Source organism: Macaca fascicularis, chromosome 15 (genome assembly GCF_037993035.2).
Source record: "Macaca fascicularis isolate 582-1 chromosome 15, T2T-MFA8v1.1".
In the NCBI taxonomy this organism is placed as follows: Eukaryota; Metazoa; Chordata; class Mammalia; order Primates; family Cercopithecidae; genus Macaca; species Macaca fascicularis.
In genome coordinates this window covers 46,003,378-46,030,531 of record NC_088389.1, presented here as the reverse complement: position 1 = coordinate 46,030,531, position 27,154 = coordinate 46,003,378, and the positions used below count along the sequence as shown (strand labels likewise).

The window sequence follows — 27,154 nt, the reverse complement described above, 5'->3', positions numbered from 1 at the left end:
CCACATCTCATGAGAACTCTACCATGAGAAGAGCAAGCGGGTAATCCATCCCCATGGTTCAGTCATCTCCCACTAGGCCCCTCTTTCAATACATGGGGATTACAGTTCGACATGAGATTTGGGTGGGGACATAGAACCAAACCATATTAGGACCTTATGAGGCTAGAATCAAGGTCTCAGGTGGACTGCACTTCCTTCTGAAGGCTCTGGAGAAGAATCTGCTTCCAAGTTCATTCACGTTATTTGCTAAATTCAGTTCCTTGTTGCTATGGTTTGAGTTTATATCCTTTGAAACTCACTTGAAATTTAATCCTCAATGTGGTGGTGTCAAGAGGTGGGGCCTAGTGGAAGCTGTTTAGGTCATGGGATTGGAGCCCTCATGAATAGACTAATGCCCTCTCTCAGAGGTGAGTGAGTTCTTGCTCTGGAGGGACTGTATTACCAGGCAGCTGGTTGTTATAAAATTGAGTCGGCCAGGCACGGTGGCTCATGCCTATAATCCCAGCACTTTGGGAGGCTGAGGCAGGCAGATCACGAGGTCGGGAGATCAAGACCATCCTGGCTAACACGGTAAAACCCCATCTCTACTAAAAATACAAAAAATTAGCCGGGCATGGTGGTGGGCGCCTGTAGTCCCAGCTACTCGGGAGGCTGAGGCAGGAGAATGGCATGAACCTGGGAAGTGGAGCTTGCAGTGAGCTGAGATTGCGCCACTGCACTCCAGCCTGGGCAACAGAGCAAGACTCCATCTCAATTAAAAAAAAAAATAGAGTCAACTTCCTAGACTCTTTCTTGCTTCCTGTGTCATCATGTGATCTCTTTGTATATACCTGCTGGCTTTTCCACTTCTCTGCCATTGTTCTGATGAGCATGCAGCCCTCACCAGAAGCAAGCCAGATGCAGCACTATGCTCTTGAACTTCCCAGCCTACAGATTCATGAGCTAAATAAACCTCTTTTCTTAATAAGTTACCCAGCCTCCAGTATTCTGTTATAGCAACACAAAACAGACTAAGACACTTGCAGTTGTAGGACTAGGGTCCCCGTTTTCTTACCAGCTGCAGCCAGGCCTTGCTCAGCTCCTTCTGTTAAGCTACACTCCTTGCCAAGTGGACCCCTCCATCTTCAAGCTGGCAGGAGAATTTCCCTATGTCAAATCCATCTCATTCTTTGAAGCTCCAACTTCCCCTATCTCTGACCTCTAGATCCAGATTTAAAGGGCTCCTGTGATTAGGTCAGGCCTATCTGGATAATCTCCCTATTTGGGAGTTTAAATATATCTCCAAAATCCCTTCCCAGCAATACCTAGAACAGTCTTTGAATGAGTAACTGAGAGAAGGTAGATGGATACCAGAGACCAGGAATTTGGGAACCATATTAGAATTCTTCCCATCGCAACTATGAAGGTTTAAAATGATTGTGTGCATGTATATATGTACATATATTTACACACACCCACACACATATATGTACATATATAGCAAATACATATGTATACATACACGCTAGGTTTATATCTTGATGTAAGTCTTCTGTGGCTTATTTGATAAGTATTGCACCTACTATGCTTCATTTCCCATAAAACTAACTGCTGGTTCCTCAGAAATCATTCAGCCCAGTTCAATGCATTCTGATTGAACACCTAATGCATGCAAGGCTCTGTTCCTGCTCTTCAAATGCCCATCAAGGGTGTAAAATCTAGTAGTAGAAGATCTAGTAGTAGAAGACAAAACAAGTACACACCCATTGCTCTAAAATATAGCAGAATAGCTGAAGAGGGGCAGATTATGCCCTGTTGAAAAAATTTTAAAAGCTTCAGGGAGGAAAGGGCATTTGATTTTAATATTGAAGAACAGGTGGGATAAGTGGAGATTCACAGGTAGGTGATTGGGAAATCCAGATGGAAGTCATCAAGTAATTATATGAGCAAGGATATTAAGAGGAGAAAGTGTGGGCCATAGCCAGAAAACAGCTGGAACATTGGTTTGAATGGAGAAGAATAAACGATGCAATTAGAAGGGTATGTGTGTGTCAAACAGAGGACTTGGAAGCCAAACTGAAAAATAATGGAGGACCATGGAAGCAGAGGAAACAAAATTAGTTCTGCAGTTTAGAAACGAGTCAGCTGGTGGTGTGTAGGCTGGAATGAAGAGGGAAATTCTGAACTCTTGTGACGGGAGATGAGGAAGGAGGATTTGCCCATCATCCCGCTACAGATAGGAAGGCCTATGCTAAGGGAGTGAACACAGAAATGAAAATCAGAGAGGCATGCCCAAGGTGCTAAATGTGGGCTGAAAGAGAAAAGGGAGTAGTCACAAATAACTCACAGGTTTCGTGCTTATGACTGGAGAATGTTCCCTGATTACAGCTTATTATCACCTCACATATATCAAACGACCTTGCTTTGTGACTCAAGAAATCACAGACTCATAGTACTCTGTGGCTGGAAAGGATCTCAGAGATCCCAGAGAGAGGATGATTGAGAACTGGCCAAGTTAAATATCATTTCAAAGACACTTGGCTGATTAGTAGCAGGAGCTCAGGCAAATAAGCCCAGGCCTCTGCATCTTCCATCAAACCGACTGCTGGTTTCCTGGTAATCTTTACAAAGCTCTTCTAGGGGCAATATGCAAAAGGTAAATAGCATAATTTGTCACTGGGCAAAGGCCAGAACGGGGCTGAGGCTTGGCACAAGTGAACTGGCACCATTTCAGGACTAATTTAGATCTCAGTTCTCTGCAAATTACTTTCTGAAATGGCAGTCTCCAGACTTTTTTGAAAAAGTAGATTGCCCAAGATGGGTGCACAACACAGGTAAATGTTATACATAGATAAATATGTGCTAGAATTGCCTTCAGAATTTCCACAGAACAGTGTTTTTCCTATTATCTTCCAGAGATTTCCGGCGGTTTAATTTCAAAGGCTCAAACTCTCCTTCAATATTGGTTCTTAAGCTGAGGGGAGACCAGGGCACTGCCAAAGCCACTTAGATATTTTCAAAACAAAATCCTCCCTGTTAATTTAATCATAGCAGAATGACTGCAGCCAGCTCTTTGGCGATTTCTTCTACCCAGTTTGAATGTTTTCCAATCATAGCAAACAGCTGCTGAATAGAGTGGACTCTGGAAGCTATTATTTCTGTGTCTGGAAGCTTTGTCATCTTAATTATTCTGATAAAACCATCTCTTTTCCTTGTGAGAACGCCATGCCCAATCCTAGAGCTTCAGGGGATGGACTGGCAAAAGAAACACTTATGACTGTTGGAATGTGTGGCTGTTTCTCGTGGCCTTCATTAAAGTCCTACAAGTAAAGGGAGCTTGGCCCATCTGCACACAGAAACAGGACAGCACCCATCTTTGCCAAGAGAGGCCCTCACCGCCTGGTCATCAGCAATCCAAGATGGCTGACAGTCAGGTAACTCGCCTTGCACCCTGCTGAAAAGCCAAGTCCTCTACCCTTGTTGCAGTTGGTTTCAGCAGAGGTTAAAAGATGAAAATAAGATCAGGAGAGAAGCGACAAATGGAGGAAGCCTAATTCCCCAGGCCCCTCCCAAATATTTCCTGCACAGTATTCTCTACTGACAGGATAAAAAATTCCCCATTAGAAAGTGCTATCCACTGGAATCCTTAGGGAAGTAAGTTTATACCGGCATTTCCTCACCATGCCAGTTGATTGTTTCATGCTGCTTTGAGGCAGGGGAGAGGAGGCAAAGGGTTAAACTGATACTGTGGGCTAAGGGCAGAATTTCACAGCCTGTTGCTAGGACCCACAAACCACAGGGAAAAGGTCCAGATTCCAAGGTCATAAACTCAACAAGATTTCTGCTATTAGCTACAAACTAATGGAATTCCTGGGAATCAAATCCACTGGCTGGCTGCCTGTTGGTTTTAAAGAAATGTACTGTACTGCCAGGGAAATCCCGAGCCTGGAAAACAAAGACCAGTGATTGCTGAAACCCTAAGGCAATTTCCCCGCCTGGATAACTCTTCCAAGGCAAAGAAGGTTTAAGCTGTACAGCACTCAGTAGAGATGTTCCCGCTGCGTCTCTAAGGAAAGGCTTTGGAGGAAATGGACAAGAGTTCCCATCAGGCAGACCCAAACTGACCACCCAAGTGACCCATTCTGCTGCCAGGGCAGGGGATGCTTGCTTGTCCTGTCCAGCAAGAGGTGATCATTGCTACGGGGCCCCCTGACCACTGTACATTGCTTTATCTTTTCCTTCTTTCTAAATGAGAGTATTTATTGTGCTATTCAGTTTTCCCTCTCATATTATGTACTATGGTTTGAGATTGGTTAAATTTGCCATTTAGTCATAGATTACTCAATAGAGCACAAGAAACACATCTGGACTTGATCAAGAGGAAGATGCTATCCCCAGGATTCCTGGTCTTGAAGCTGGATGCAGTAACAGACCCAGCTTTGAGTTGTCTTCCACTAGGGTTCCATGAGGGATCATACATAGGATAGTTCCATTTTGTTAAGGGAAGATGTTTTTCTTATTTTGTTGTTGTTGTTGAGATGGAGTTTTGCTCTTGTTGCCCACGCTGGAGTGCAATGGTGCGATCTCAGCTCACCGCAACCTTTGCCTCCCGGGTTCAAGCGATTCTCCTGCCTCAGCCTCCCGAGCAGCTGAGATTACAGGCATGTGCCACCACGCCTAGCTGATTTTGTATTTTTAGTAGAAACAGGGTTTCTCCATGTTGGTCAGGCTGGTCTCAAACTTCCAACCTCAGGTGATTCGCCTGCCTCGGCCTCCCAAAGTGCTGGGATTACGGTTTTTCTTAATATTATATGTGTATGTGCACAAGCTACACAGCTGAATGGTAGTGGACTGTTGTAGCTCTTGTATTGGCTTTTCGGCATCTTTTCCTATGCCCCATTTCTTGATAGGGATTTTGTCTCCCTTTCAGTGCAAACCTAGTGGACCTATTGTTCACACTGCTCTGCCTCCAACCAGCCATGAGTAGACATAAAACCCAACAGAGGCCAATCATCCTAGCCCATCTCCTATTAACAGTGATTCATCCAACGGACAATCACTTAAAACTAGGAGGAAAGAATCTTTCCCTGAATTGAAAAGCTATGTTTTCCCAGTGAAATTGGTAAGCTAGGGGAGCTTGCCATCCCTCCCTTTCACAGGTCTTATAGCAGAAGAAAATGAAGCTAAGTCACACTTAGAAACAGAGAACTGAAAAAAGAGAAAGACAGAGAAGTCCCACTCATGGCATTAAGTCCCCAGTCCCAGTTCCTGGAGCCTTGGTGGGGTAGCTCTTTGTCTAATTCCATAAGCTCCCATCCACTCACCCTCCTCCCATTTTTTTCAGCTATGAAGCTTTTTGCTTAAAGTAGTATGAATTGGCTTCTGGTCACCAGTGACAATTTTATAAACAGATCCCATCAATATGAACTTGATGCTGCAGAAAAGAAATAAGAACAGCATTCATAGGCAGAAAATAATTTTACCTTTCACCTGAGCCCAAACTGCACAGGAGTGTCTTCTCACCTATAAAGGAAAACATAGCAATGCATTTAACTAGGTGGCACACAGTGTTAGTTTAAATAACATAGTTTGGAGGCTGAAGCCCTCTGAGTTTCAGCTTTTTCAATCTCTTAATTTGAACTAGACATTTAAAGTCCAATCTAGCTCTAATATCTTGTGATATCACTAAGTGTTCAAGGGGCTGGCATGGGTTGCATGGACATAAGTGACCCTACAGATCACTTCTATAGGTTTCCAGTAGGTCTTGGAAAGTACACATGATAGGCCAACAACAGGAGTGACAAAAAGGATCCTTCCCCTGGCCAGCTCTCAGCAACTGGCATGGACTGCCGGGAGAACTATGCTGAAAAGGATCCTGAGGTCACTTGTTCAGAAGGTTCAGCAAGAAGTAGTGATGCATGTTAGAGGCAAAGCTATGAGAAGTCCCAGTATATAATACTTCACCTATCTAGATGTCACTTGGCAACATCAGTTACCCAAAATGTGTCCATGAACCAGGAAGAAAGCAACAGGAACATATATGAAAGCTCATCCATAATAGAAGAAACCTATAGATTCAGTGGAATGAACACCTGTTCCCCCCGTCATTATGATATGCTTATTTATATCATAAATAAGCTGTTACAAATGCTGGGGACTTGCTCTGTGTAAGACTTGAAAATATTCCCCAGGGGAAGCTGAATGGTGAGGGTTAGAGAAGGATCCTTCCAATGTCTTTAGGAGATTCTCTTTCAAATGACAGCCTTGGGCATTCTGGTTTGGATTTTATTAATTTTTTTTTTATTTAAGCTTAAAAATTCTGAGAAAAGCTGCTGGGCGCAGTGACTCACACCTGTAATCCCAGCACTTTGGGAGGCTGAGATGGGCAGATCACCTGAGGTCAGGAGTTCAAGACCAGCCTGGCCAACATGGTAAAATTCCATTCCTACTAAAATTACAAAAATTAGCTAGGTGTGGTGGTGGGCACCTGTACTCCCAGCTACTTGGGAGGCTGAGGCAGGAGAATCACTTGAACCCAGGAGGCAGAGGTACAGTGAGCCGAGACCGCACCATTGCACTCCAGCCTGGGCAACAGAGTGAGACTTCATCTCAAAAAAAAAAAAAAAAAAAAAAAAAAAAAAAATTCTGAGAAAAGCTTAAAATAGCCGTAAGTGCAGATATTAGAAATGGAAGGTAATGTGCAAGAATAACCAGTCAAGGACATATTTCAAGACCCTGGAGAATGGAAGGGACTTTAAATAGCAAGGCAATTTGGGGGAATGGAGTATATCAAAGGAGAGAAACTGGCAGGGGCCAGGTGAAGAAGGGAGCTTATTAAACTGAAATGCTTTGATCATACTTGCATTTTATAAAACTCATGCTGGCAGTGGTATGGAGCAAGGAGATGGGTAGAATAAGAGACAGAAAGATATGGTAGAAAAGTGATGTTCAGGCAAGAGATGACAACGTCTGAGCAGTGTAGATGAAGGAGAGGAAAGAATGATTTTAAACAGAATTAAGGTAGTAGAATTAACATGATTTGCTGATGATCTGGATAAGAAGGTAAGAAAGAAGGAAGAGACAAGAACTATTCACAGGTTTCTGTCTTAGCAACGGGAGGCATGGCGATGCTATTTACTGGGACAGATGCACAAAGGGAAAAACAAAATAGGGGCATTGGAAGACTCACACCCCCGATTCCAAAATTTACTACAAAGCTACAGTAAACAAAACAGTGTGGTAGTAACATAAAGATAGACATATAGTCCAATGGAACAGCATAGAGAACCTAGAAATAAACCCTTGCATTATGTCAAATGATTGTTAACAAGAGTGCCAAGACCATTCAATGGGGAAAAGACAGTCTTTTCAGGCTGGCCACACTGGCTCACACCTGTAATCCCAGTACTTTGGGAGGCTGAGGTAGGAGAAGTGATTAAGCCCAGGAGTTTGAGACCAGCCTGGGCAACATAGGGAGACGCCATCTCTACAAGAAATTGTTAAATATTAGCCAGGCATGGTGCTGTACAACTGTAGTCCCAGCTACGTGGGAGGCTTAGGCAGGAGGATCACCTGAGCCCAGGAAGTCGAGGCTGCAGTGAGCCATGATTGCACCACTGCACTCCAAGTGTCTCACTTTGTCACCATCTCAAAAAAAAAAAAAAAAAAAAAAAAAGTTTTTTCAACAAATGGTACTAGGAAAACTGGATATCTACATATAAAAGAATGAATTTGGACCCTTACCTAACACCATATGAAACATAAACTCAAAATGGATCAAAAACCTAAATATAAGACCTCAAATGATAAAACTCTTAGAAGACAACATAGAGGAAAAGCTTCCTGAAACCAGATTTCTCAATGACTTCTTGGATATGACAAGACATAAGCAACAAAAGAAAAAATAGACAGACTGAACATCATCAAAATTTCAAACTTTTATGCATCTAAGGGCACTATTGATAGTAAAAGTGCAACCCACGGAATGGATGAAAATATTTGCAAATCACGTATTTCACAAGGGATTACAATAATATCCAGAATGTATGGAGAACTCTTAAAACTTAACAAAAACGAAAACAAAAACAACCCAGTTCAAAAATGAGCAAAGGACTTAAACAGACATTTCTCTAAAGAAGATACACAAATGGCTGATTAGCCCATGAAAAGGTGGTCAACACCACTAGTCATTAGGGAAATGCAAACCAAAACCACAATAAGATGCCATTTCATGCTGGGAGGCTCATGCCTATAATCCCAGCACTTTGGGAAGCCAAGGCAGGTGGATCTCTTGAACCCAGGAGTTCAAGACCAGCCTGAGAAACATGGCAAAATCCTGTCTCTACAAAAAATGAAAAATTAGTCAGGCATGATAGCATGAACCTGTAGTCCCAGCTACTCAGGTGGCTGAGGTGAGAGGATCACCTGACACCAGGGAGGTCAAGGTTACAGTGACCTTGATTGGGCCACTGCACTTCAGCCTGGTAAACAAAGTGAGACCCCCATCCCCCACTTCCAAAACAAAAGATGTCGCCTCACACCCTATCTTATAATAGGATGCCTATTATAAGAAAATAAAACAGAAAACAGTAAGTGTTAGCAGGGACATGGACAAATTGGAACCCCTATGCACTGCTAGTGGGAATGGAAAATAGTATAGCACTATGGAAAACAGTATGGTAGTTCCTCAAAAAATTAAACATAGAATTATCATTTGATCAAGCAATTCCACTTCCAGGTATATACACAAAAGAACTGGAAGCAGGGACTCAAACAGATATTGCATACCAATGTTCATAGCAGCATTATTCATAATAGCCAAAAGGTGGAAAATATCCCATTATTCATCCACGAATAAGTGAATAAACAAACGTGGTACACTCATATAATGGAATATTATTCAGTCTTAAAAAGGAAGGAAATTCTGACACATGCCACAACATGGGTGAACCTAGAGGACTTTAGGCTAAGCCAGTCACAAAAAGAAAATATTGAATGATCCTACTTATATGAGGTACCTAGAGTAGTCAAATTCATAAAGATGCAAAGCAGGGCCGGGCGTGGTGGCTCATGCCTGTAATCTCAACACTTTGGGAGGTGAAGGTGGGAGGGTCACTTGAGCCTAGGAATTTGGGCAACATGGAGAGACTTCATCTCTACAAGAAATAAAAATTAAAAATTAGCCAGGCATGATGGTGTGCACCTGTGGTCCAAGTTAACTCAGACGGCGGAAGCACCAGTATGGTTTGAGCCCAGGAGGTTGAGGCTGCAGTGAGCTATGATCGCGCCACTGCACTCCAGCCTGGGCAACAGAGCAAGACTCTGCCTCAAAAAAAAAAAAAGACAGAAAGTAGAATGTTGGTTGCCAAAGGTTGTGGGAAGGAAGGAATGGGGAGTCATTTAATGGGTATAAAGTTTGTTTTGCAAGATAAAAAGAGTTTTGGACATTGGTTGCACAACAATGTGGATGAATTTAATGCCATCAAATGACACTTTAAAATGGTTAAGACAGTAAATTTTATATTGTATATATTTTACCACAATTAGAAATTAAAATTAAATCACTACTGATTTTATTGTAATATCACACAAATATAGTTGAAACCCATGGGAAAGTCATCGCAGTTCAAACATGTAGATCCAAACATAAGTTTTTTCAAAGCCCTTTCATCTCTTTTAACATCCTAAAGAATAAGCATATATTCTTTTTTCCAGCTACATGAAAAAGAGTATCAATGACATCACAGGAAAGTTTCCTATAAACCAGAATTCTTTGTATGTATGTGTGAGACAGGGTCTCACTCTCTTGCCCAGGCTGGAGTGCAGTGGCATGATCTCAGCTCAGTGCACCCTCTGCCTCCCAGGCTCAAGAAATCCTCCTGCCTCAGCCTCCCAAGTAGCTGGGACTATGGGCACACACCACCATGCCTGGCTAATAAACCAGAATTCTTGTCCTAACCTCCAACTTCATTCCCTCTGTTATGCATTAAATGTCTATGCCCCTGCTCACCACCCACCTCCTGCCCTGAATTCACATGTTGAAGCCCTAATCTACAATGTGATGGTATTTGGTGGCAGGATCTTTGGGAAAGAAATAGATCCAGAAGAGGTTATGAGCATGGAGCCCTCATGATGGGATAAGTGTCCTAATAAATAGAGGAAGAGCAATCAGAGCTTTCCCCAACCCACTCAATCCCCACCATGTGAGGACACTGTAAGAAGGCAGCTGTCCACAAACCAGGAAGACAGTCCTCACTGGGGAACTGAATCAGCTGGCACCTTGATCTTGGGCTTCCCAGCACAGACTGTGAGAAATAAATGTCTGTTGCCTAAGCTACCCAGTCTACCATATTTCACTATAGCAGCCCAAGCTGACTAATACACCCTCCCCAACCAAAGTCTTAATCTAGGACAATAGCTCTCTGAACCATCTCTAAATTTCACTCATGTTGTACTGTCAGTGTTTTGTCTATGGCTAAAAACTCCAAGTCAGCAACCCCAAGTAATTTTCTAATGAAAAGGCCTTGTCTAAGTTGTAAATACCTTTTTAGTAAGTTCAGGGCAATATATTTCTGGGCTTTAACTTTCCTTTCTTTATTCCTACATTATTGTCACAAAGCACTGCTAGACATCTTTGATACTTGAACAGTCTTCCAAGTAACTATTGGTTTTATAGCAAGCATGTTCACGACACATTACATTTGCATCCCACACAGAATTTAATAGAGTGTCTCAGTTTTAAATATGTGATGAACCTTACACTCAAAATGACAACATAATTTTATCTCAAATTCATCAGTCAAGAGATGTTTGTATTACCATTAATATAATCCTTCTAGTTTTCATTACCAACCCATATGAATTTACAACAAGCTTAGGGTTCTCCTAGGTCAACCATCACAATGGTTCTTCCAGGTCTTCCATCCCCGACTGATGAATACAGCAACATGATGTTTCCTAATTATGTAATGAATATTGAGTTCCATGTCTCAGGAAAAAGCCACTGCTGGAAGAGCACCAGCCTTTCTAAGCACTGCGGAAGGGAAAATGGTACCTATGCCATAGTCGCAGAAGGGATGTAAGCAAAAAGCAGGCCAGTGCTGTGCCTAATCTTCTGCATCCCAGGAGAATGAGAGAGGCAGCAGCCTGGCAGGGGCACAAGGAAGTTAAGAGAGAATCTAGATGTTTCTTTCCAACTTAGACTCCAGTAGTGCAATAGAATGAGGGCATCTGTAAAGCTTAAGGTAAAAACAAAAACCAGGTCAGTCTAAATGCTGATTCAGCAAGGTCCCCCAGGAGGTTCAGAATGCCTATCGTCTGTAAGGGTTTCACCTGTCCATCCTTCATAAAGGCAAAGTATTCACACATATTTTATGATTGTCACATGCAGTGTCCCTCTCAAGTACTGGGAAAACAAATGTTCAAACATTTGAATTTCATGCGAAGAAGAAAACACAGAGTTCAGAAGAGCTTGGAAAGAAAGATACCTTATTCCATTCACTTGTGATTCGTAATATAATGCAGTAATCATTCCCTCTTTTCAAAGGTGCATTATAATATTCCCCATAGTACAGCCTGTCTCCTATAAGTATCTCCATGGCATCATCTGGAACATCTTTGGCCAGTAGTTCTGCAGCCACGTATCCATCAGCATCAGAGGCGTTGCTAAAGAAGGAGGAAGTGCCTTCAGAATCACAAGAAAATGTGCTTTGGAGGGCCAAGGGAAGCACTAACACCTGATATGAACTGGAAGAAAAAAACGGAAGTGTCCATCAGACCCTTGCATGGGGAGTTCATTCATTCATTCATATTTATTGAATACCCGCTATGAGATAAGCCTTTTTTTTTTCTTTTTTTGAGACGGAGTCTTGCTCTGTCACTAGGATGGAGTGCAGTAGTGCAATCTCAGCTCACTGCAACCTCCACCTCCCGGGTTTGAGTGATTCTCCTGCCTCAGCCTCCCAAGTAGCTGGGACTATAGGTGCCTGCCACCACGCCCAGCTAGCTTTTGTATTTTTAGTACAGATGGGGTTTCACCATGTTGGCCAGGCTGGTCTCGGTCTCTTGACCTCATGATCCACCCACCTCATCCTCCCAAAGTGCTGGGATTGCAAGTGTGAACCACTGCACCCAGCCGAGATAAGCCTCTTTCTAGGTACTGGAGACACAACACTAGACAAGAAAAAGTCCTGGCCCATGTGGGATTTATGGTCTGACAGCTCCAACCATCATGCAATTCCAGTTTGAACCTAAAGGGTTAATGCCAGATGACACGGGGCAAGGGACCTCTCCAAGTTCTGGCTGCAGAGAGATGCCAAGTACATCCTCTTTAGCTGGGAGAAGTTGTTGCACATATCACTGCCCTGTGCTGTGTGTGTGTCATCAAGTTGACCTAATCAGTGATTTTCACGTGGGCAAATAAAGCCCAGCTGTGCAAAGGGTTTAGCAGTCACATGGAGACCGAGTGCCTACCACAGTGAATGTACTAAGTCCGGAAAAAAGGCTGCAGACAATCATGTGGTGACCTGAAACAGAACTCATGTGATTTACATTCCCTACAGTTCATGGGCTGATACCAAAGTTCATGTGAAATAAATGAGACGCCAAGAGTGCAGAGTCACCATGAGTTAATCCAGTCTGACAACATCCTGAAACAGCCAGAACAGTAATATGTCATGTATGCACTGTAAAAACTGTTCCCCAATTGTGGACAGAAAAACACACTAACAAATGGGTATTGTTTTTGTTATGTGTTTCATTATTCATCCCATCAAATAGAAAGCCTGGCAGTGAAAGGAAGTGTGAGAATAAAAATGCACTGAGAATGGATCACGCTTCCCTTCAATTCCCATCTATCCAGTACTTAGCTCCTGCCTCTAGTCCCGTGTTGAGCATCTGCTGTCTCTATCAGGCTTGATAGCAGGGATCTGAATGACTGACTCTTGTATTCTTGCAAATCCTTGCACACTTCTTTGGTAATGATAGCCCCCCCGACCCCCGCCCTGCCCCTCCGCCACCAACAATGAATGATTCTTGAGTTGAAATTTCAGAAAAGAAGAAAAGCATACATCAGTGTGAAATATGATTAGGGTAATTTCCAAAACTCATTAGGCCATGTAATTCTATTTTACCAGTAAATTTGAACTTCCTGCTTCACATGCCAAATGCCCTATCTCCTGCTTCCTAAGAGCCCATGAATCATGAGATTAAGAAGAGGGAGCCCACCTCCACAGTGGGCGTTGGATATGGAAAGTCTCCCCCCACTAGGTTCCCAGACATCCTAGGTATCCTCGGGGCACGGATTTTCTTTCTTTTCTTTCTTTCTTTTTTTTTTTTTTTTTTTTTTTTTAGGAGGGAGTCTTTCTCTGCTGCCCAGGCTGGAGTGCAGCAGTGTGATCTCAGCTCACTACAACCTTTGCCTCCCAGGTTCAAGCGATTCTTCTGCTTCAGCCTCCTGAGTAGCTGGGATTACAGGCACGCGCCACTACGCCCGGCTAATTGTTTTTTGTATTTTTAGTAGAGATGCAGTTCCACCATGTTGGCCAGGCTGGTCTTGAACTCCTGACCTCAAGTGATCCGCCTGCCTCTGCCTCCCAAAGTGCTGGGATTACAGGTGTGAGCCACCGTGCCTGGCCAAGCGTCCTGATTTTCATAAAGTCTTGGCTCACTTTCAGCCAAGGGCTTTCTACAAAAGAGACAAAGTAAAACCTGCAGGGCAATAAGTTGTCACCACCAGTAAACATTTATTAAGCATCCACTGCCTATAGGGAACACCTGTAACAACAAACTTGCCCCGAGACTTGAAAACATCCCTATGTCATAGCCGCAGGTAAGACAGTAAATGTTGCAGCACCTCCATGCTGTCCATAAGTACATCTTCAAATCCCTCTCATCTTTCCATGCAGGTGGTGGTGGTCAAGGCTCACCTGTGCCCATTTGGTTCTGTACATTGCTCACTAGAGGCATCACTGACAGAGTATGAAGCAGCTTCCCAATTAGCCTGATCATAATCACTTGTGTTGCCTGATTATTATACAAATTCCCCGACCTCATCCCAGACCTACTGAATCAAAATCTCTAGGAGTAGAGTCTGGGAATCTGTATCGCTGATAAAGCACCCAGGTGATTCCTGTTATCTGGCAGGTGTGGGAGACACGAGCATTAAGGCACCCCAGCAACAGGCTCCATCCTCTGCCTAACATCAGCAAGCTCAGGAGAGGCTTGGTCCCAGGGACCTTGCTCCATTATGTACCCCAAGACATTGTCCCTAAACCATGCAAGAGCAGACTCAGGCCTGTCTCACACACTGGCAAAGCCGCTACCCCCCAGCTCAAACCAGGTAGTCAGGCTTAGGAAACCATCCTGCCTGCTGGTAATTAGCCATGTGACGTTAGAGAAGCAACTGTGGCTATTTGGAATATGACTGTTCTGGAAGGACTTTTCTCCTCTTTTTCACTACCACACTCCCTCGAATGACTCATAGATCTCCACTTCCTGTTTTGGAGGCGCTGGCCAGCATCTAGCCACAAAGGTAAGCTGTCATTTGGCTTTTCTTTTTGCATTATGTCATTATTTGACATAAATGTCACATTTGTTCTTGCAAATGCTCTCAGGAAGTGACCTCACAACTTCTGTTCTCTTTATAATGACAGAATTACAATGCCTTCTGGTAATTTGTCAAGAATCAGAACAATTTATACAATGTCCATCCCTGGAAAGATCTTTGCACATTTACTGAATTTAAATGAATCTAAAAGCAGGAAAACCCTAAGTTTTATTATAAATGGATATACAGATAATATCACCAGACTTTCTTTTTTGTAATTTTATAACATCTCACTTTTTTTTTAACCTTGATTTTACTGAAGGGTCAGGAGAGACAAAGGCAAGGTTGGTGAGGCCATGTACATTTTCAGCTCCTTGACCTGGTGCTGTGAGCAAGCTGTTCATCTCTCCACTCCAACCTCAATCTTCCTCTCTAAAAAAGGGACTGATGCTACTTTCCTAATCCTGCCGTGACCTTTGCAAATAAACTATTTAACTGAACACAGTGTAGTCCTCCAACTGAGGTAAATTAATTCCATCCTAATGCCATCTGGAATCCCAGAAGCAGTCATTAATTACACAGTGTCTTGCCCATAACTCAATACAAGAAAAGACAAAAAGATTTACCTAAATGATCTTTTCAGAAACCACTGCACATCCCGCAAGATCAACCTTACATACAGGGCAACATATTCTGCCTTTGAGAAATGAAATGATGCCCCTGACCCCCCATCCATAAAGGATATATTATGAGACATGAGTGCAAAGGACAATCGTGACATGTCCTAAGCACGTAACCCATGTTTGCCCAGTGACCAAAGGAATGGATTTAATTTCTTGAGCTAAACTGCCCAAATGCTTGTATATATGGTCCTTTAGCAGTCTCTCTATGTGGCCAGGTGCGGCGGCTCACGCCTATAGTCCTAGCACTTTGGGAGGCCAAGGTAGGTGGATCACCTGATGTCAGGAGTTCGAGACCAGCCTGGCCAACATGGCAAAACCTTGTCTCTACTGAAAATACAAAAATTATCCAGGTGTGGTGGCGCACACCTGTAATCCCAGCTACTCAGGAGGCAGAGGAAGGAGAATCAGTTGAACTCAGGAGGTGGAGGTTGCAGTGAGCTGAGATCGCAACACTGTATTCCAGCCTGAGTGATGGGAGTAAGACTCCATCTCAAAGAAAAAAAAAAAAAAAGAAGCCTCTCTCTCCATTAGAAAGGATGCTGGTTGGGATTAAAGGCCACTCTGTACCCAAGGAAACAAAAGAGGCCCCAGCTGCATTGTTCTAACAACCCAAGTACAGCCACCAACACAGAAGTCTTCTCCTCACCAAAATCAAAGTTTCCAAATCACTCCGTGGGGATCACTGGGCAACCATGGAGAAAGGACAGCTACTGACCTGATTGGTCCATTTTTCTCCTTGGCTTTCCTCAGTCTGAGGCGTGGTAGAGGTCCTCCGTGCACCGTAAAAAATTCTACTTCCGGCAGGGGAGGCTCTGAAAACATGTTGAAAAGAAGAGAAGGGGTGTGATCGGAACAAGTAAAAAGCAGGACAAAAGAGGTCCTCGTGAGGGCTATTGAAAGGAAAGTTTTAATTTCAGAAGCGAGGCGCCTATTCTGTACATGCCACAATGTGGATGATCATGCTAAGTGAAATACACCAGGCACAAAAGGACAGATTCTGTACCATTCCACTTAGATGAAAAATCTAACATAGGCAAATTCACAGAGAAAGAAGAGGTTGCTGGGGGTGGAAGGGGCATGTAGGGAATGGGAACATATTGCTTAATGGTCACAGAGGTTCTCCTTGGGGTGATGAAAAAATCTTGGAAATACACATTGGTGATAGTTGCACAACATGCCAATAAACTGTGTGCTTCAAGATGTTAAAATGGCACATCTTATGTGTATTTTGCCACAATAAAAAGAAGTGATGAGTATACTGTGGCACTGGCAGAGGATAGATGTGGCGGGCATTACAGTTTGCTTGGTGGGTAGATTCCTATTTGGTGGGGAAGACCACCACATCAGCCTTCTATATCCTTTATAATCACAGAGCTCTCTGTCCTTATTTTCACACTCCCAGCAACAAGATTTCCCAAATAGGTTTCCCATCAGGAGGAAACTACACTGACTGGCTGACACCAGCGTTCTTGCACCTCACTGGTAGTTAGTCATGGTATAAATGTGCTAACTGCCATTCTGCCTTGTGGGTAACATGCTAAGTAAGACATACTGGGCACTAACCATTCACACTAGAGGTGTTGTACATATGCCTCATCTTACTTAATCTCAACAGGGCTACCAAGTGGATGATGTTTGTAGAAGCAATCATTTGCTCCCTCTCGTGGGGTTCCTACCCATGCAAGGTAGGAACTTCTTCCCTCTCCAAAGTATTGGGAAAAGAGCTTGCACCTGGCCTTCCATCCATCCCTGTGATTTGTGAAACAGCTAGCTCCCACGTGGACCCATTCTTATTTTTTTTATTTTTCTTTCTTTCTTTCTTTTTTTTTTTTTTTTTTTTTTTTGTGAGGTGGGGGCTGCCTGAAGGCAGAACAGGTGATTTCCCACCTTCTAGTCCCACTGTCCATCTCTAGGCAAACCTGAGTCAAGGTAAGCCTGAAGCCTGGTCTACATTTGCCCTATAGCCAGGGTTCCCAACCCCAGGTGGTGGACCAGCACCAGTCTGTGGCCTGTTAAGAACGAGGCCACGCAGCAGGAGGTGAGCAGCAGGTGGACAAGCATTCCCGCCTGAGCTCCACCTCCTGTCAGATCAGTGGCAGCATTAGTTTCTCACGAGAGCGTGAACCCTATTGTGAACTGTGCATACAAGGTATCTAGGTTGTGCACTCCTTATGAGAATCTAATGCCTGATGATCTGAGGTGGAACAATTTTATCCCAAAACCATCCCTCTACCCACCCCAGTCCGTGGAAAAATTGTCTCTGATGAAACCAGTCCCTGGGGCCAACAAGGTTGGGGACCACTGCACTATAGCTCCAACTTCCCCACAGGTGGGGCACAAAGTGTAGGTATGGGAGGAAGTTCAAGAAGCTTCATTTTGGCCAGGTGCAGTGGCTCATGCCTGTAATCTCAGCACTTTGAGAGGCCAAGACAGGCAGATCACCTGAGGCCAGGAGTTTGAGACCAGCCTTGCCAACACGGTGAGACCCTGTCTCTATTAAAGATGCAAAAATTAGCTGGGCGTGATGGCGCACGCCTGTAATCCCAGCTACTCGGGAGGCAGAAGCAGGAGAATCACTTGAACTGGGCAGGCGGAGGTTGCAGTGAGCCGAGATCATGCCACTGTACTCCAGCCTGGGTGACAGAGTGAGACTCTGTCTCAAAAAAAAAAAAAAAAAAAAAAAGGCCTCAGACCCAAACCAGTTTTACCAGCAATAAAACTGATTACTTTGATCCCTCTCTAACGTTTATGTATCTTCTTCAATTTCCCTAAACTCAGAGATGGAACAAGTACAGTTATTATCTTAGAAAAACTCATTTTATAGATGAGGAAATTGATACATGAGAGATTGTTACTTGTCCAAAGGCCACACAATTAGCAAGTAGTAGAGTCAGAATTTGAACTCATGCTCTGCTACACACCTCTCTCATTCACCTTGGAGTATCTTGAAGATTTGGTTCTACCAATTGATCTGGCAAATTTCCATTAGCTTTGAGTGAATTAACAAACTCTACTTTAAAAACACTGGCCAGGGACCGTGGCTCATGCCTGTAACCCTAGCACTTTGGGAGGCAGAGGTGGGCGGATCACTTGAGGTCAGGAGTTTGAGACTAGCCTGGGCAACATGGTGAAATCCTGTCTCTATTAAAAAACACGAAAATTAGCCAGGCATGGTGGCACACCCGTGTAATCCCAGCTACTTGGGAGTCTGAGGCAGGAGGACCGCTTGAAGCTGGGAGCAGAGGTTGAAGTAAGCCAAGATCGTGCCACCGCACTCCAGCCTGGGCAAAAAAGCGAGACTCTGTCTCAAAAAATAAAAATACGGTGAAACCCCGTCTCTACTAAAAAAAATACAAAAAACTAGCCGGGCGAGGTGGCGGGCGCCTGTAGTCCCAGCTACTCGGGAGGCTGAGGCAGGAGAATGGCGTGAACCCGGGAGGCGGAGCTTGCAGTGAGCTGAGATCCGGCCACTGCACTCCAGCCTGGGCGACAGAGCGAGACTCCGTCTCAAAAAAAATAAAATAAAATAAAATAAAAATAAAATAAAAAATAAATAAATAAATAAAAATAAAAATAAAAACATTGAATACCCAAAGATTTTACAAACCCATCAACTCCAAGAAAATGATCCACTTGCCACAATTACTGCAGAGTTAGAGGTCTACCCAGTGTGGCTCACATCAGAGAAGCTAGACTGCAGTTAACTGCAGAGATAGTATGATGTAGTGGGTAGGAACACAGGACTTAGGTTGCTATCCTGGTTCTATCACTTACAGCTCCAGCAGCCTCATCTGTTAAATAGAGGTAAAAACAACCTCTACCTCTGAGGGAATTAATGAGCCAATTAATAATGATTAACAATAATAGTTAATGAGTCCACACAAGTAAAGAGAATAAAACAGTGCCTGGAGCACAGCAGCCCTCGGTGCCTGTTGGCATCTGTATAATATCACTTGAGCTACTAGTTGCCAATTCTATGCTAGGAACTTTGCCTCTGCTGTTTCAACAAATCCTCACAGCAGCTCTGCGTGACAATCATCTCTATCTTATCAGCGAGGAAATCAAGGCTCAGGCCGGCTGAGTCACACCACTAGAAGACGGCCAGCTGAGCCAAGTGTGGGACTCAGGGTAATTTGACTCCAAAGTCTCCTTTGCTACATTGCCAGGCTATGACAATGCTTGTGTTCACTTTGCCTGAGATTAAACCATGACCTAGAAGGAGAAACCTGGAATTACAAATCCCTGAGGAATGAGAGACCTCTGTGCCATCCCCAGCCTGAGACGGTAAGGAACAGAGCTTGGGGGTCCTGGGGGTGTCAAACAACAAATATCTCTTAATTAGCAGGTTCAAAGGGAAGGGATGAATAGAAAAGAAAAAACTCAGAAATGATCCCAGGAGAGAGGTCATAGGGATAGGTTTAGCTCCTTCCCAACTTGAGCACACAGGAAATGCCATTCAGGGGGCTGTGACTTTGACTTGTGATATAGAAAGAGGGTTCCTCACAGGACAGAGGGTGGCAACAGAAGCCAGGCAAAAGAGGCAGTGTCCCTAAGTCAGGGCTGGAGAGGCATTCTGCCGAATGCACAGGGGCTTGAAAGAAAACAAACGCGGAAGAGACCACGGAAAGCTGCAACCCTGTCATTGTGAAACTCCCAAAGATGGGACACCCTGTGCCTGAGATTCTCCGAGTTCGTACACGTTGTCTTTTCATATGCTACATACTTTATATGTATGTGCTCAGCATCCCTTTTTCTGTGGAGAGCGGCCCTTCTCCTTCCCACATGGTTCTTATGGGGCCCGCATTCCCAGTACTCCAAAACCCCACTGGCCCAGGGCCCAGGGATCATGGATTGCCATTCCCCAGTCAGAAGATGGCTCAAAAAGAGCAATCTGTTTAACTGTAGGAGACTGGAGGCTTTTTGTTTTTGCTATTTGTTTGTTGTTGTTGTTGTTGTTGTTGTTTTGTTGTTTTGGGTTTGTTTTTTTTTTTTGAGATGGAGTCTTGCTCGGTCACCCAGGCTGGAGTACAGTGGCACAGTCTTGGCTCACTGCAATCTCTGCCTCCCAGGTTCAAGCAATTCTCCTGCCTCAACCTCCTGAGTAGGTGGGATTACAGGCATGTGCCACCATGCCCAGCTAATTTTTGTATTTTTAGTAGAGATGGGGTTTCACCATGTTGGCCAGGCTGATCTCAAACTCCTGACCTCAGGTGATCTGCCCACCTCTGCCTCCCAAAGTGCTGGGATTACAGGCATGAGCCACCACGCCAGGCCTAGAAGATTGGAGGGTTTTATTCTTCTTCTTAGATTGTAAGTACCAGGTAGGCCAACAGTACAATGTCCATCCTCCAAAGTCTGGCTGGAAGAGTTTGGCAGAAAGAGGGCCTCATGGCTGGAAGAGCAATGGGGCCGTGGTGACATCACGTGTGGCTGGAGCTTGCTGTCTCCAAGCGAGATCCATCCTTGGCCTTCCCAGTTCTGTGATCCCACAAATTCCACCTGCTTAAGCTGGTTGGAGTTGGGTTTCTGTCCCTTGCAACCGAAAGAGCCCTGACTATAGAATGCATCCAGCGCCTTGGTATTCTGTGGAAGGGCAGAACCCTCAGCTGTGTACTGGCAGGAATTCTGGTGCTAGGCCAAGTGGACATAGTAGGGAAGCGGTCCTTATGCATTTGTGTAAGAAGAATTGCTGTAATTCCAGGCACATCCTAAACCGCTTGGGTGGTGGAGACAGTGAGGACAGCAGGACGAACTGCCTTAAGAACTCCCTTTAGACCCTGGACTAAACCACCCCTCCTTCAAAGTCCATCACTGCATCAGCTCAGTAGGGCAAGGGAGGAAGGGCATGATGGAAGGAAAGAGAAAGATATATTAAAAATATATGTATGAATGCCTCCCCCATCCCCCCACCCTAGCCCTAAACCCTGCCACTATGAACCGAAGGACTCTGAGGCCAAAATAGATTCTCAAGACTGTATTTACCAGATTAGAAAATAGCTTTGGGGTAGAAACCCTCAATCTCAAATTATAATAAATAAAAACTTAGACCTGCCTGGACCTTTACAGTTGTTAAAAGCACTACCATATATATTATTCATATATCTGCATTCAACAAACACCCATTAGCCACCTCTGCCCAGGCTCTGTGCTAGGCTCGGGGAGACAATCACGGAAGACATGGTTTCTGCTTTCCGGGAGCTTGGAGTGTAATCATGAAGACAGTTTTATAAAGGTAGTGGTCAGAGCTGTGATGGAGTTATACACAGAGCGCTGTGGATGTGAGGAGCAACATCTAACTGAAGGCAGGGAGCTGAGCCTATCAAACATGGAAATAGACATCTGCAGAGGCATGAGGTGGCGGCAGGGAGGGACAGAACTACACGGAGTTCCTGGCTGAAAGGTTGAGGTCTGGCAGAGTAGAAGTAGGTGGTCAGGTTAGAGGGGTAGGTGTGGGTCAGATCTGAGAGATCTGAGGTTCTGGAAGTAATGAGAAGCCGTTTAAAGATTTTTAGCAGGCTGGGTGCAGTGGCTCATGCCTGTAATCCCAGCACTCTGGGAGGTTGACGCAGGCAGGTTGTTTGAGGCCAAGAGTTCAAGATCAGGTTGGGCAACATGGTGAAACCTCGCCTCTACAAAAAATTTTTAAAATTAGCCAGGCACAGTGGTGTGCACCTGTGATCCCAGCTACTCAGGAGGCCGAGATGGGAGGATTACTTGAGCCCAGGAGGTGGAGATTGCAGTGAGCCAAGATTGCACCACTGTACTCCAGCCTGGGCAACAGCTAGACCCTGTCTCAAAAAAAAGAAAAAAAATTTTTAGCAGATCTGCACAAAAATACAATTTAGAGAGCTGATCAAAAGATGAACAGAAAAAGGGCAAAAACACAGGTTGTCCAATAATCTAGGTCGGAAGTGCTTGAGGTCTGCTGCAAGTGACAGCACAGAGAATGGACAAGAGGGGACAAACGGAAGCCTTGCTCAAGGGAGAGACGGCAGGAATCTGGCAACCAAGTCAGTGGTGATGTCATTTACCAAGTCTTGGGGAAGACGAGCAGCAGCTCGCTTCTAGGTCTGTTCAGGCTGAAGTGTGTAAGGAATCCTCCAGCAGGCTGTTAGAAACGTAGGTCTGAAGCCTGGGAGCAAACCCTGTGGTGGAGACACAGAGGCAGCTCACGGGGAGGAGCGAACCTGGCCACCAGGGAGACGGTGTATCTGAGGACAGATGGGGGCCAAGGGCGGACCACCGAGAAACCCAGGCTTTAAGACCAGGTGGAGGAGGAAGAGAACTTTGTGGCCTTTATGAAACAGTGTTAAGTCTAGAATTTCTCCCAGGGTCTCTTAGACACTGCAGCATAGATCATGTTTTTCCTGAACCTGTGGGATTGCCAGGTGCCCCAGGAGGTCACCTGGAAAAGCCTCTGCTTAGAGTCTAGGCCTCACATCACTCGTTTGTTGAAATGAAAGTCTATGCTATTTTCAAGAGCAGTCCAGAGAGAGATTCCTTAGGATACAGCTGAGAAGACAACAGCTGGATTCCTGCGGCAGTGATGGAGGAGAGAGGAAAAGCCCCCACATGTGCCCTGGGAACATACCCCTTCCCTTTGAGATCTAACTGCCCTCAGGCCCTTTGCCATCACTGAAATGCCCTTTCACTTGTGATGTTTTGTTGTCACAGTAAAATTAACGTTTTCTATTACGTATTTCCACTTCTCAGCCCAGGTGGAGATTAACTGGTTACTCTTTTCTGTGTCACAACTCCGAGCAGCCCCCCGCCCGCCCGCCCTGCCTCCACTGGCTCTTTTAAGTTACTCCTCTTTGTTCTTCTCCAAGAGTAATAATTCTAGTTCCTCTAATCTCTTGGCTAACATTTTAAAACCACCCAGGAGCCGCAGAGCAAAGTGCTCACTGAGCTCAGAAGAGGCAATTGCAGACAGAGCAGGGAGGCCATCCCCCTGCTTGGTCCAGGTGACGTTGTTCTTTCCCAATCTAGGGTCACAGCTTTCAAGGCACCACGGTCATCTGGTTCAATCAACATGTGACTTTGAGACCATTTTCTGCTCTGTTTGCCTAAGGCCTCCCCACTTTATATTTTATTTTTTGTTTTTTTGTTTTTTTTTTTTTTTGCTTTTTGAGACTGAGTTTAGCTCTTGTCGCCCAGGCTGGAGTGCAATGGTGCGATCTCAGCTCACTACAGCCTCCACCTCCCAGGCTCAAGCAATTCTCCTGCCACAGCCTCCCGAGTAGCTGGGATTACAGGCATGCACCACCACACCTGGTCGATTTGTGTATTTTTAGTAGAGACAGGGTTTCACCATGTTGGCCAGGCTGGTCCCAAACTCCTGACCTCAGGTGATCCACCCACCTCAGCTTCCCGAAGTGCTGGGATTATAGGCATGAGCCACCATGCCCCTGCCTTATATTTTAAACTGTCTACTTTTTCTCTCCAACGTACAAGCCTAGGTCTCATCAGGCTGGTTCTCAGTCACATTTTGAGGCGAAACAAACGACTTTCAGCTGAATTTTCCAAGGTGCTCTTCCTTGTCTCCCAAACTGATATCCTGGGCAGACCTGCTCTCCTTTCCATCAGCCTCGTTACTGATTTAAACTGAATTAGACCCAAGGCAAGAAATGGGTCCTGCCTGTGCTGGAAAGTATAGCTCTTTCACCCTGGGTGTGTGAGATGGGAGAGGAACCAGAACAGAGACCTTCATGACCATTCTCGGATGTCAGGAATATCCATCCTCTGCTAGAAGCAAATGACAAAAGAAATTTCCACATGGGGGGAAATGTGGGGAAAAGTAATGAAGGAGAATTTACTCTGCAAAAAAAAAAACATATTAAATGTATCATAAAATTACAACAATTGAAATAGTAAAGTACACGCACAGGACAGATAAAGCAGTCTAGACAGTCTAGAAATAGACCCAAAGAAATGTACCAGGTGGCGTGGATGGTCAGTATTTCCAAAGGTGATAGGGAACTGACTTACAGCTAGGGAGAAAAATTACCATGTAAATTTAGCCTTATATCAGACATCAGAATAAATTCCAAATGAACCTAAGTGGTTTTTTGGAGGGGTTTTTGTGTTTTGCTGGGTTTTTTTTAGGAAAGTGGTCTCACTGTGTTGCCCAGGCTGGAGTGCACTGCCATGATCATTGTTCACTGCAGCCTTGAACTCCTGGACTCAAGCAGTCCTCTCTCCTCAGCCTCCTAGAGCGCTGGAATTACAGGAATGAGCCACTGTGCCCAGCTCAAACCTTAATTTTAAGCACAAAACAGCAGGTCAGGTGCAGTGACTCCCACCTATAATCCTAGCTTTTTGGGAGGCCTAGGCAAAAATGATTGCTTGGGCCCAGGAGTTTGAGACCAGTCTGGGCAACACAGTAAGACTTCATCTTTACAAAAAGTGAAACATTAGCAGGGTGTGATGGTATGCACCTGTAGTCTCGGCTACTTGGGAGGCTGAGGCAGGAGGACTGCTTGAGCCCAGGAGTTTGAGGATGCAGTAAGCTATGATTGATTGTGCCACAGCACTCCAGCCTGGGTGATAGAGTGAGATCACTATGTCTAAAAAAAATTTTTTTAATAAAAAATAAAGAGAAAAAATAAAATAAATGCAAAAAGAAAAACTATTAAGAAGGATAAGAAAATATTAAAGAATAAGAATTAATCTGATTTCAGAGTGAGAAAGGCTTTTCTTGTCATGACCAGAGGCAGAAACTATAAAGGCATCAATAGAATTGATTACATAAAAATTTTAAATGTTTAAATGTCAAAAAATATTGAAAAGGCCTGGCACAGTGGCTCACGCCTGTAATCCTGGCACTTTGGGAGGCCAAGCTAGGTGGATCATCTGAGGTCAGGAGTTTGAGATCAGCCTGGCCAACATGGTGAAACCCCATCTCTACTAAAAATACAAAACTTAGCCGGGGATAGTGGTGCATGCCTGTAGTCCCAGCTACTTGGGAGGCTGAGGCAAAAGAATAGCTTGAACCCAGGAGGCAGAGGTTGCAGTGTGCCGACATCGGCCACTGCACTCCAGTCAGGGCAACATAATGAAACTCAGTCTCAAAAAAAAAAAAAAAAAAAAAATTGAAAAGAAAATAAAAGAGGAAATAGCCTTGGAGTAGGAATTTGTAATATTTATCAAAAGATTAATATCACTAATGAAGGTAAACTATTAAATCAACCAAAGAAAAAGAGTAATGTAAGTACAAATGTGTTAAAATTTCTCCATGTAAAACCCATCAAAATGAACAAAAAGAACCAAAAATGGAAGAAAATTTTATCTGCATCAAAACTCAGCAACGTCTCCAACTTTGTGCTACAAACTTCAAGTAAACACAAACAATTGAATTAAAATACAACTCCACTGCCCAAAAACCCAGTACAATGCTACTTTTCTGAATTTTCTATAATAAAAAGTAGGTAGAAAAATAAACACACCATGATGGTTCTTTTCTAATCCTCAGGCGCCTCTCCAGATATATCATCCCATCCAAAGCCTGGTAAATTAAAATTGGAGGCAACAGAAAAAATAGTAGCTTCCACCACAAGTCATCAGCTAGATAGATCTTCTCTATCAATAAAGTTATGAGACTTGACCTCCCAAGGAGAAGAAACCAATTTCTTTTCATCTGTACATCCTCAGTAGGCAGCACAGGTCTTTGTACATAACCAATCGAAAAATATTTGCTAGTGGCTTCTCAAGACATCTCTTTTTTCTTTCTTTTCATTTTTCTTTTTTTTTTTTTTTTTTTTTTTTGAGACAGAGTCTCGCTCTGTTGTCTAGGCTGGATTGCAGTGGCACAATCTCGGCTCACTACAACCTCTACCTCCTGGCTTCAGGAGATTCTCCTGCCTCAGCCTCCCAGGTAGGTGGGATTACAAGCACCCACCACCACACCCAGCTAATTTTTGTATTTTTAGTAGAGACTAGGTTTCACCATGTTGGCCAGGCTGGTCTTGAACTCACCCACCTCAACTTCCAAAAGTGCTGGGATGGGATTACAGGCGTGAGCCACCGCACCTGGCCAACCCATCTCATTTTTAACAAATACAAGTAAATAAATAAATATTTGCTAAATTAAATGGTTACATCTGAGCATCCCCCTCCCCTACTCCCAACACACATAGAAACTCTGGTTTCCAGCCTTCTGATCTAAGAAAACCTTCTCATGCACATTTTATAAAAGCCAACATTGGCCGGGATTCAGGTGCTGGTAGCAAGAGGGTCTGGGAGACACCCATCCCTACACAGCCATTTACGTGGGGACTTGGGGTTTGTTTTGAAGCTAGAAAGCAGTTGGGAGATTTCTGGGAATGAGAGAAATAGGTGGACCGTGGAAGCATGGAAGGGCAAACGTGCCTCTCCTTGCGTGACCTAATGTTAGGGTTCCAGATAGCAAAAGAGCCTGTGTCCATGGAAGAGTTGGAAAGGAAAACTGCTGGCATGAAGGCCAGTCCCTCTGCTGACCTGTGCTGCAGCTTCAGTCCTCTGGGAGCCAGGGAGCCCCCCAGGGATAAGTGTGGCACCCTGGAACCAGCCAGGGGAGATGCGTTTCTCACTGAGGACACGCGTATGGCATGAAAGAGAAGTCTCGGTAAAAGAAACCAAGAGACCTGGTCCTGCACAGTCTTCCCTGAGGACATCCCATCGTGGAGGGCAGTGTCAGAGGCAGGGGCAGGGAGGATCAGGGCAGTCCTGGCTGGACCTCTCTGATAAAGTGACAATCTGATAAATGCGTGGGACACACCTGTGTTTTCCATTGTTTTCCTAGCCATCTGAAAAAGTACTTTCCTTTTTCTTGTTATGAATGCAATGAGAGACGGGAAATTTCTCAAAGAAGTTGCCAGCCTTGGTACTGAAGACATGGGAATAAATAATTTCCTTTTCATCTTTTCTTCCCTTTGCTCCTCCAGCATGCTTAGTTCCATAATAAACATTC

General features: G+C 44.3%; 1 protein-coding gene and 1 long non-coding RNA gene across 11 annotated transcripts in view; one reads left to right on the top strand and one right to left on the bottom strand.

Moving 5' to 3' along the window:
• The window catches only part of SUSD1 (sushi domain containing 1), a 140,420-nt gene that overhangs the window by 10,071 nt on the left and 103,195 nt on the right, over positions 1-27,154 (bottom strand). For 4 of the 10 annotated variants that reach the window (XR_012424465.1, XM_005581060.5, XM_005581065.5 and 1 more), the window contains 3 exons: positions 15,923-16,019; positions 11,466-11,724; positions 5,463-5,502 (listed from right to left, as the gene is read on the bottom strand). The exons of 1 other annotated variant lie outside the window; for it this stretch is intronic. Coding sequence is in view for 7 of the 9 variants with exons in the window: in XM_005581060.5 (XP_005581117.3) it covers positions 5,463-5,502; positions 11,466-11,724; positions 15,923-16,019 (396 nt within the window). In the remaining 2 variants the exon portion in view is untranslated. The remainder of the gene's footprint in view (positions 1-5,462; positions 5,503-11,465; positions 11,725-15,922; positions 16,020-27,154) is intronic. 5 more of the 10 variants (XR_012424466.1, XM_005581061.4, XM_005581062.4 and 2 more) reach the window with 4 other exon arrangements.
• LOC135967390 (uncharacterized) overlaps positions 19,132-27,154 on the top strand; it is a 29,951-nt gene continuing 21,928 nt past the window's right edge. The window contains exon 1 of the long non-coding RNA XR_010581470.2: positions 19,132-19,491. This is a non-coding gene — a long non-coding RNA (uncharacterized lncRNA). The remainder of the gene's footprint in view (positions 19,492-27,154) is intronic.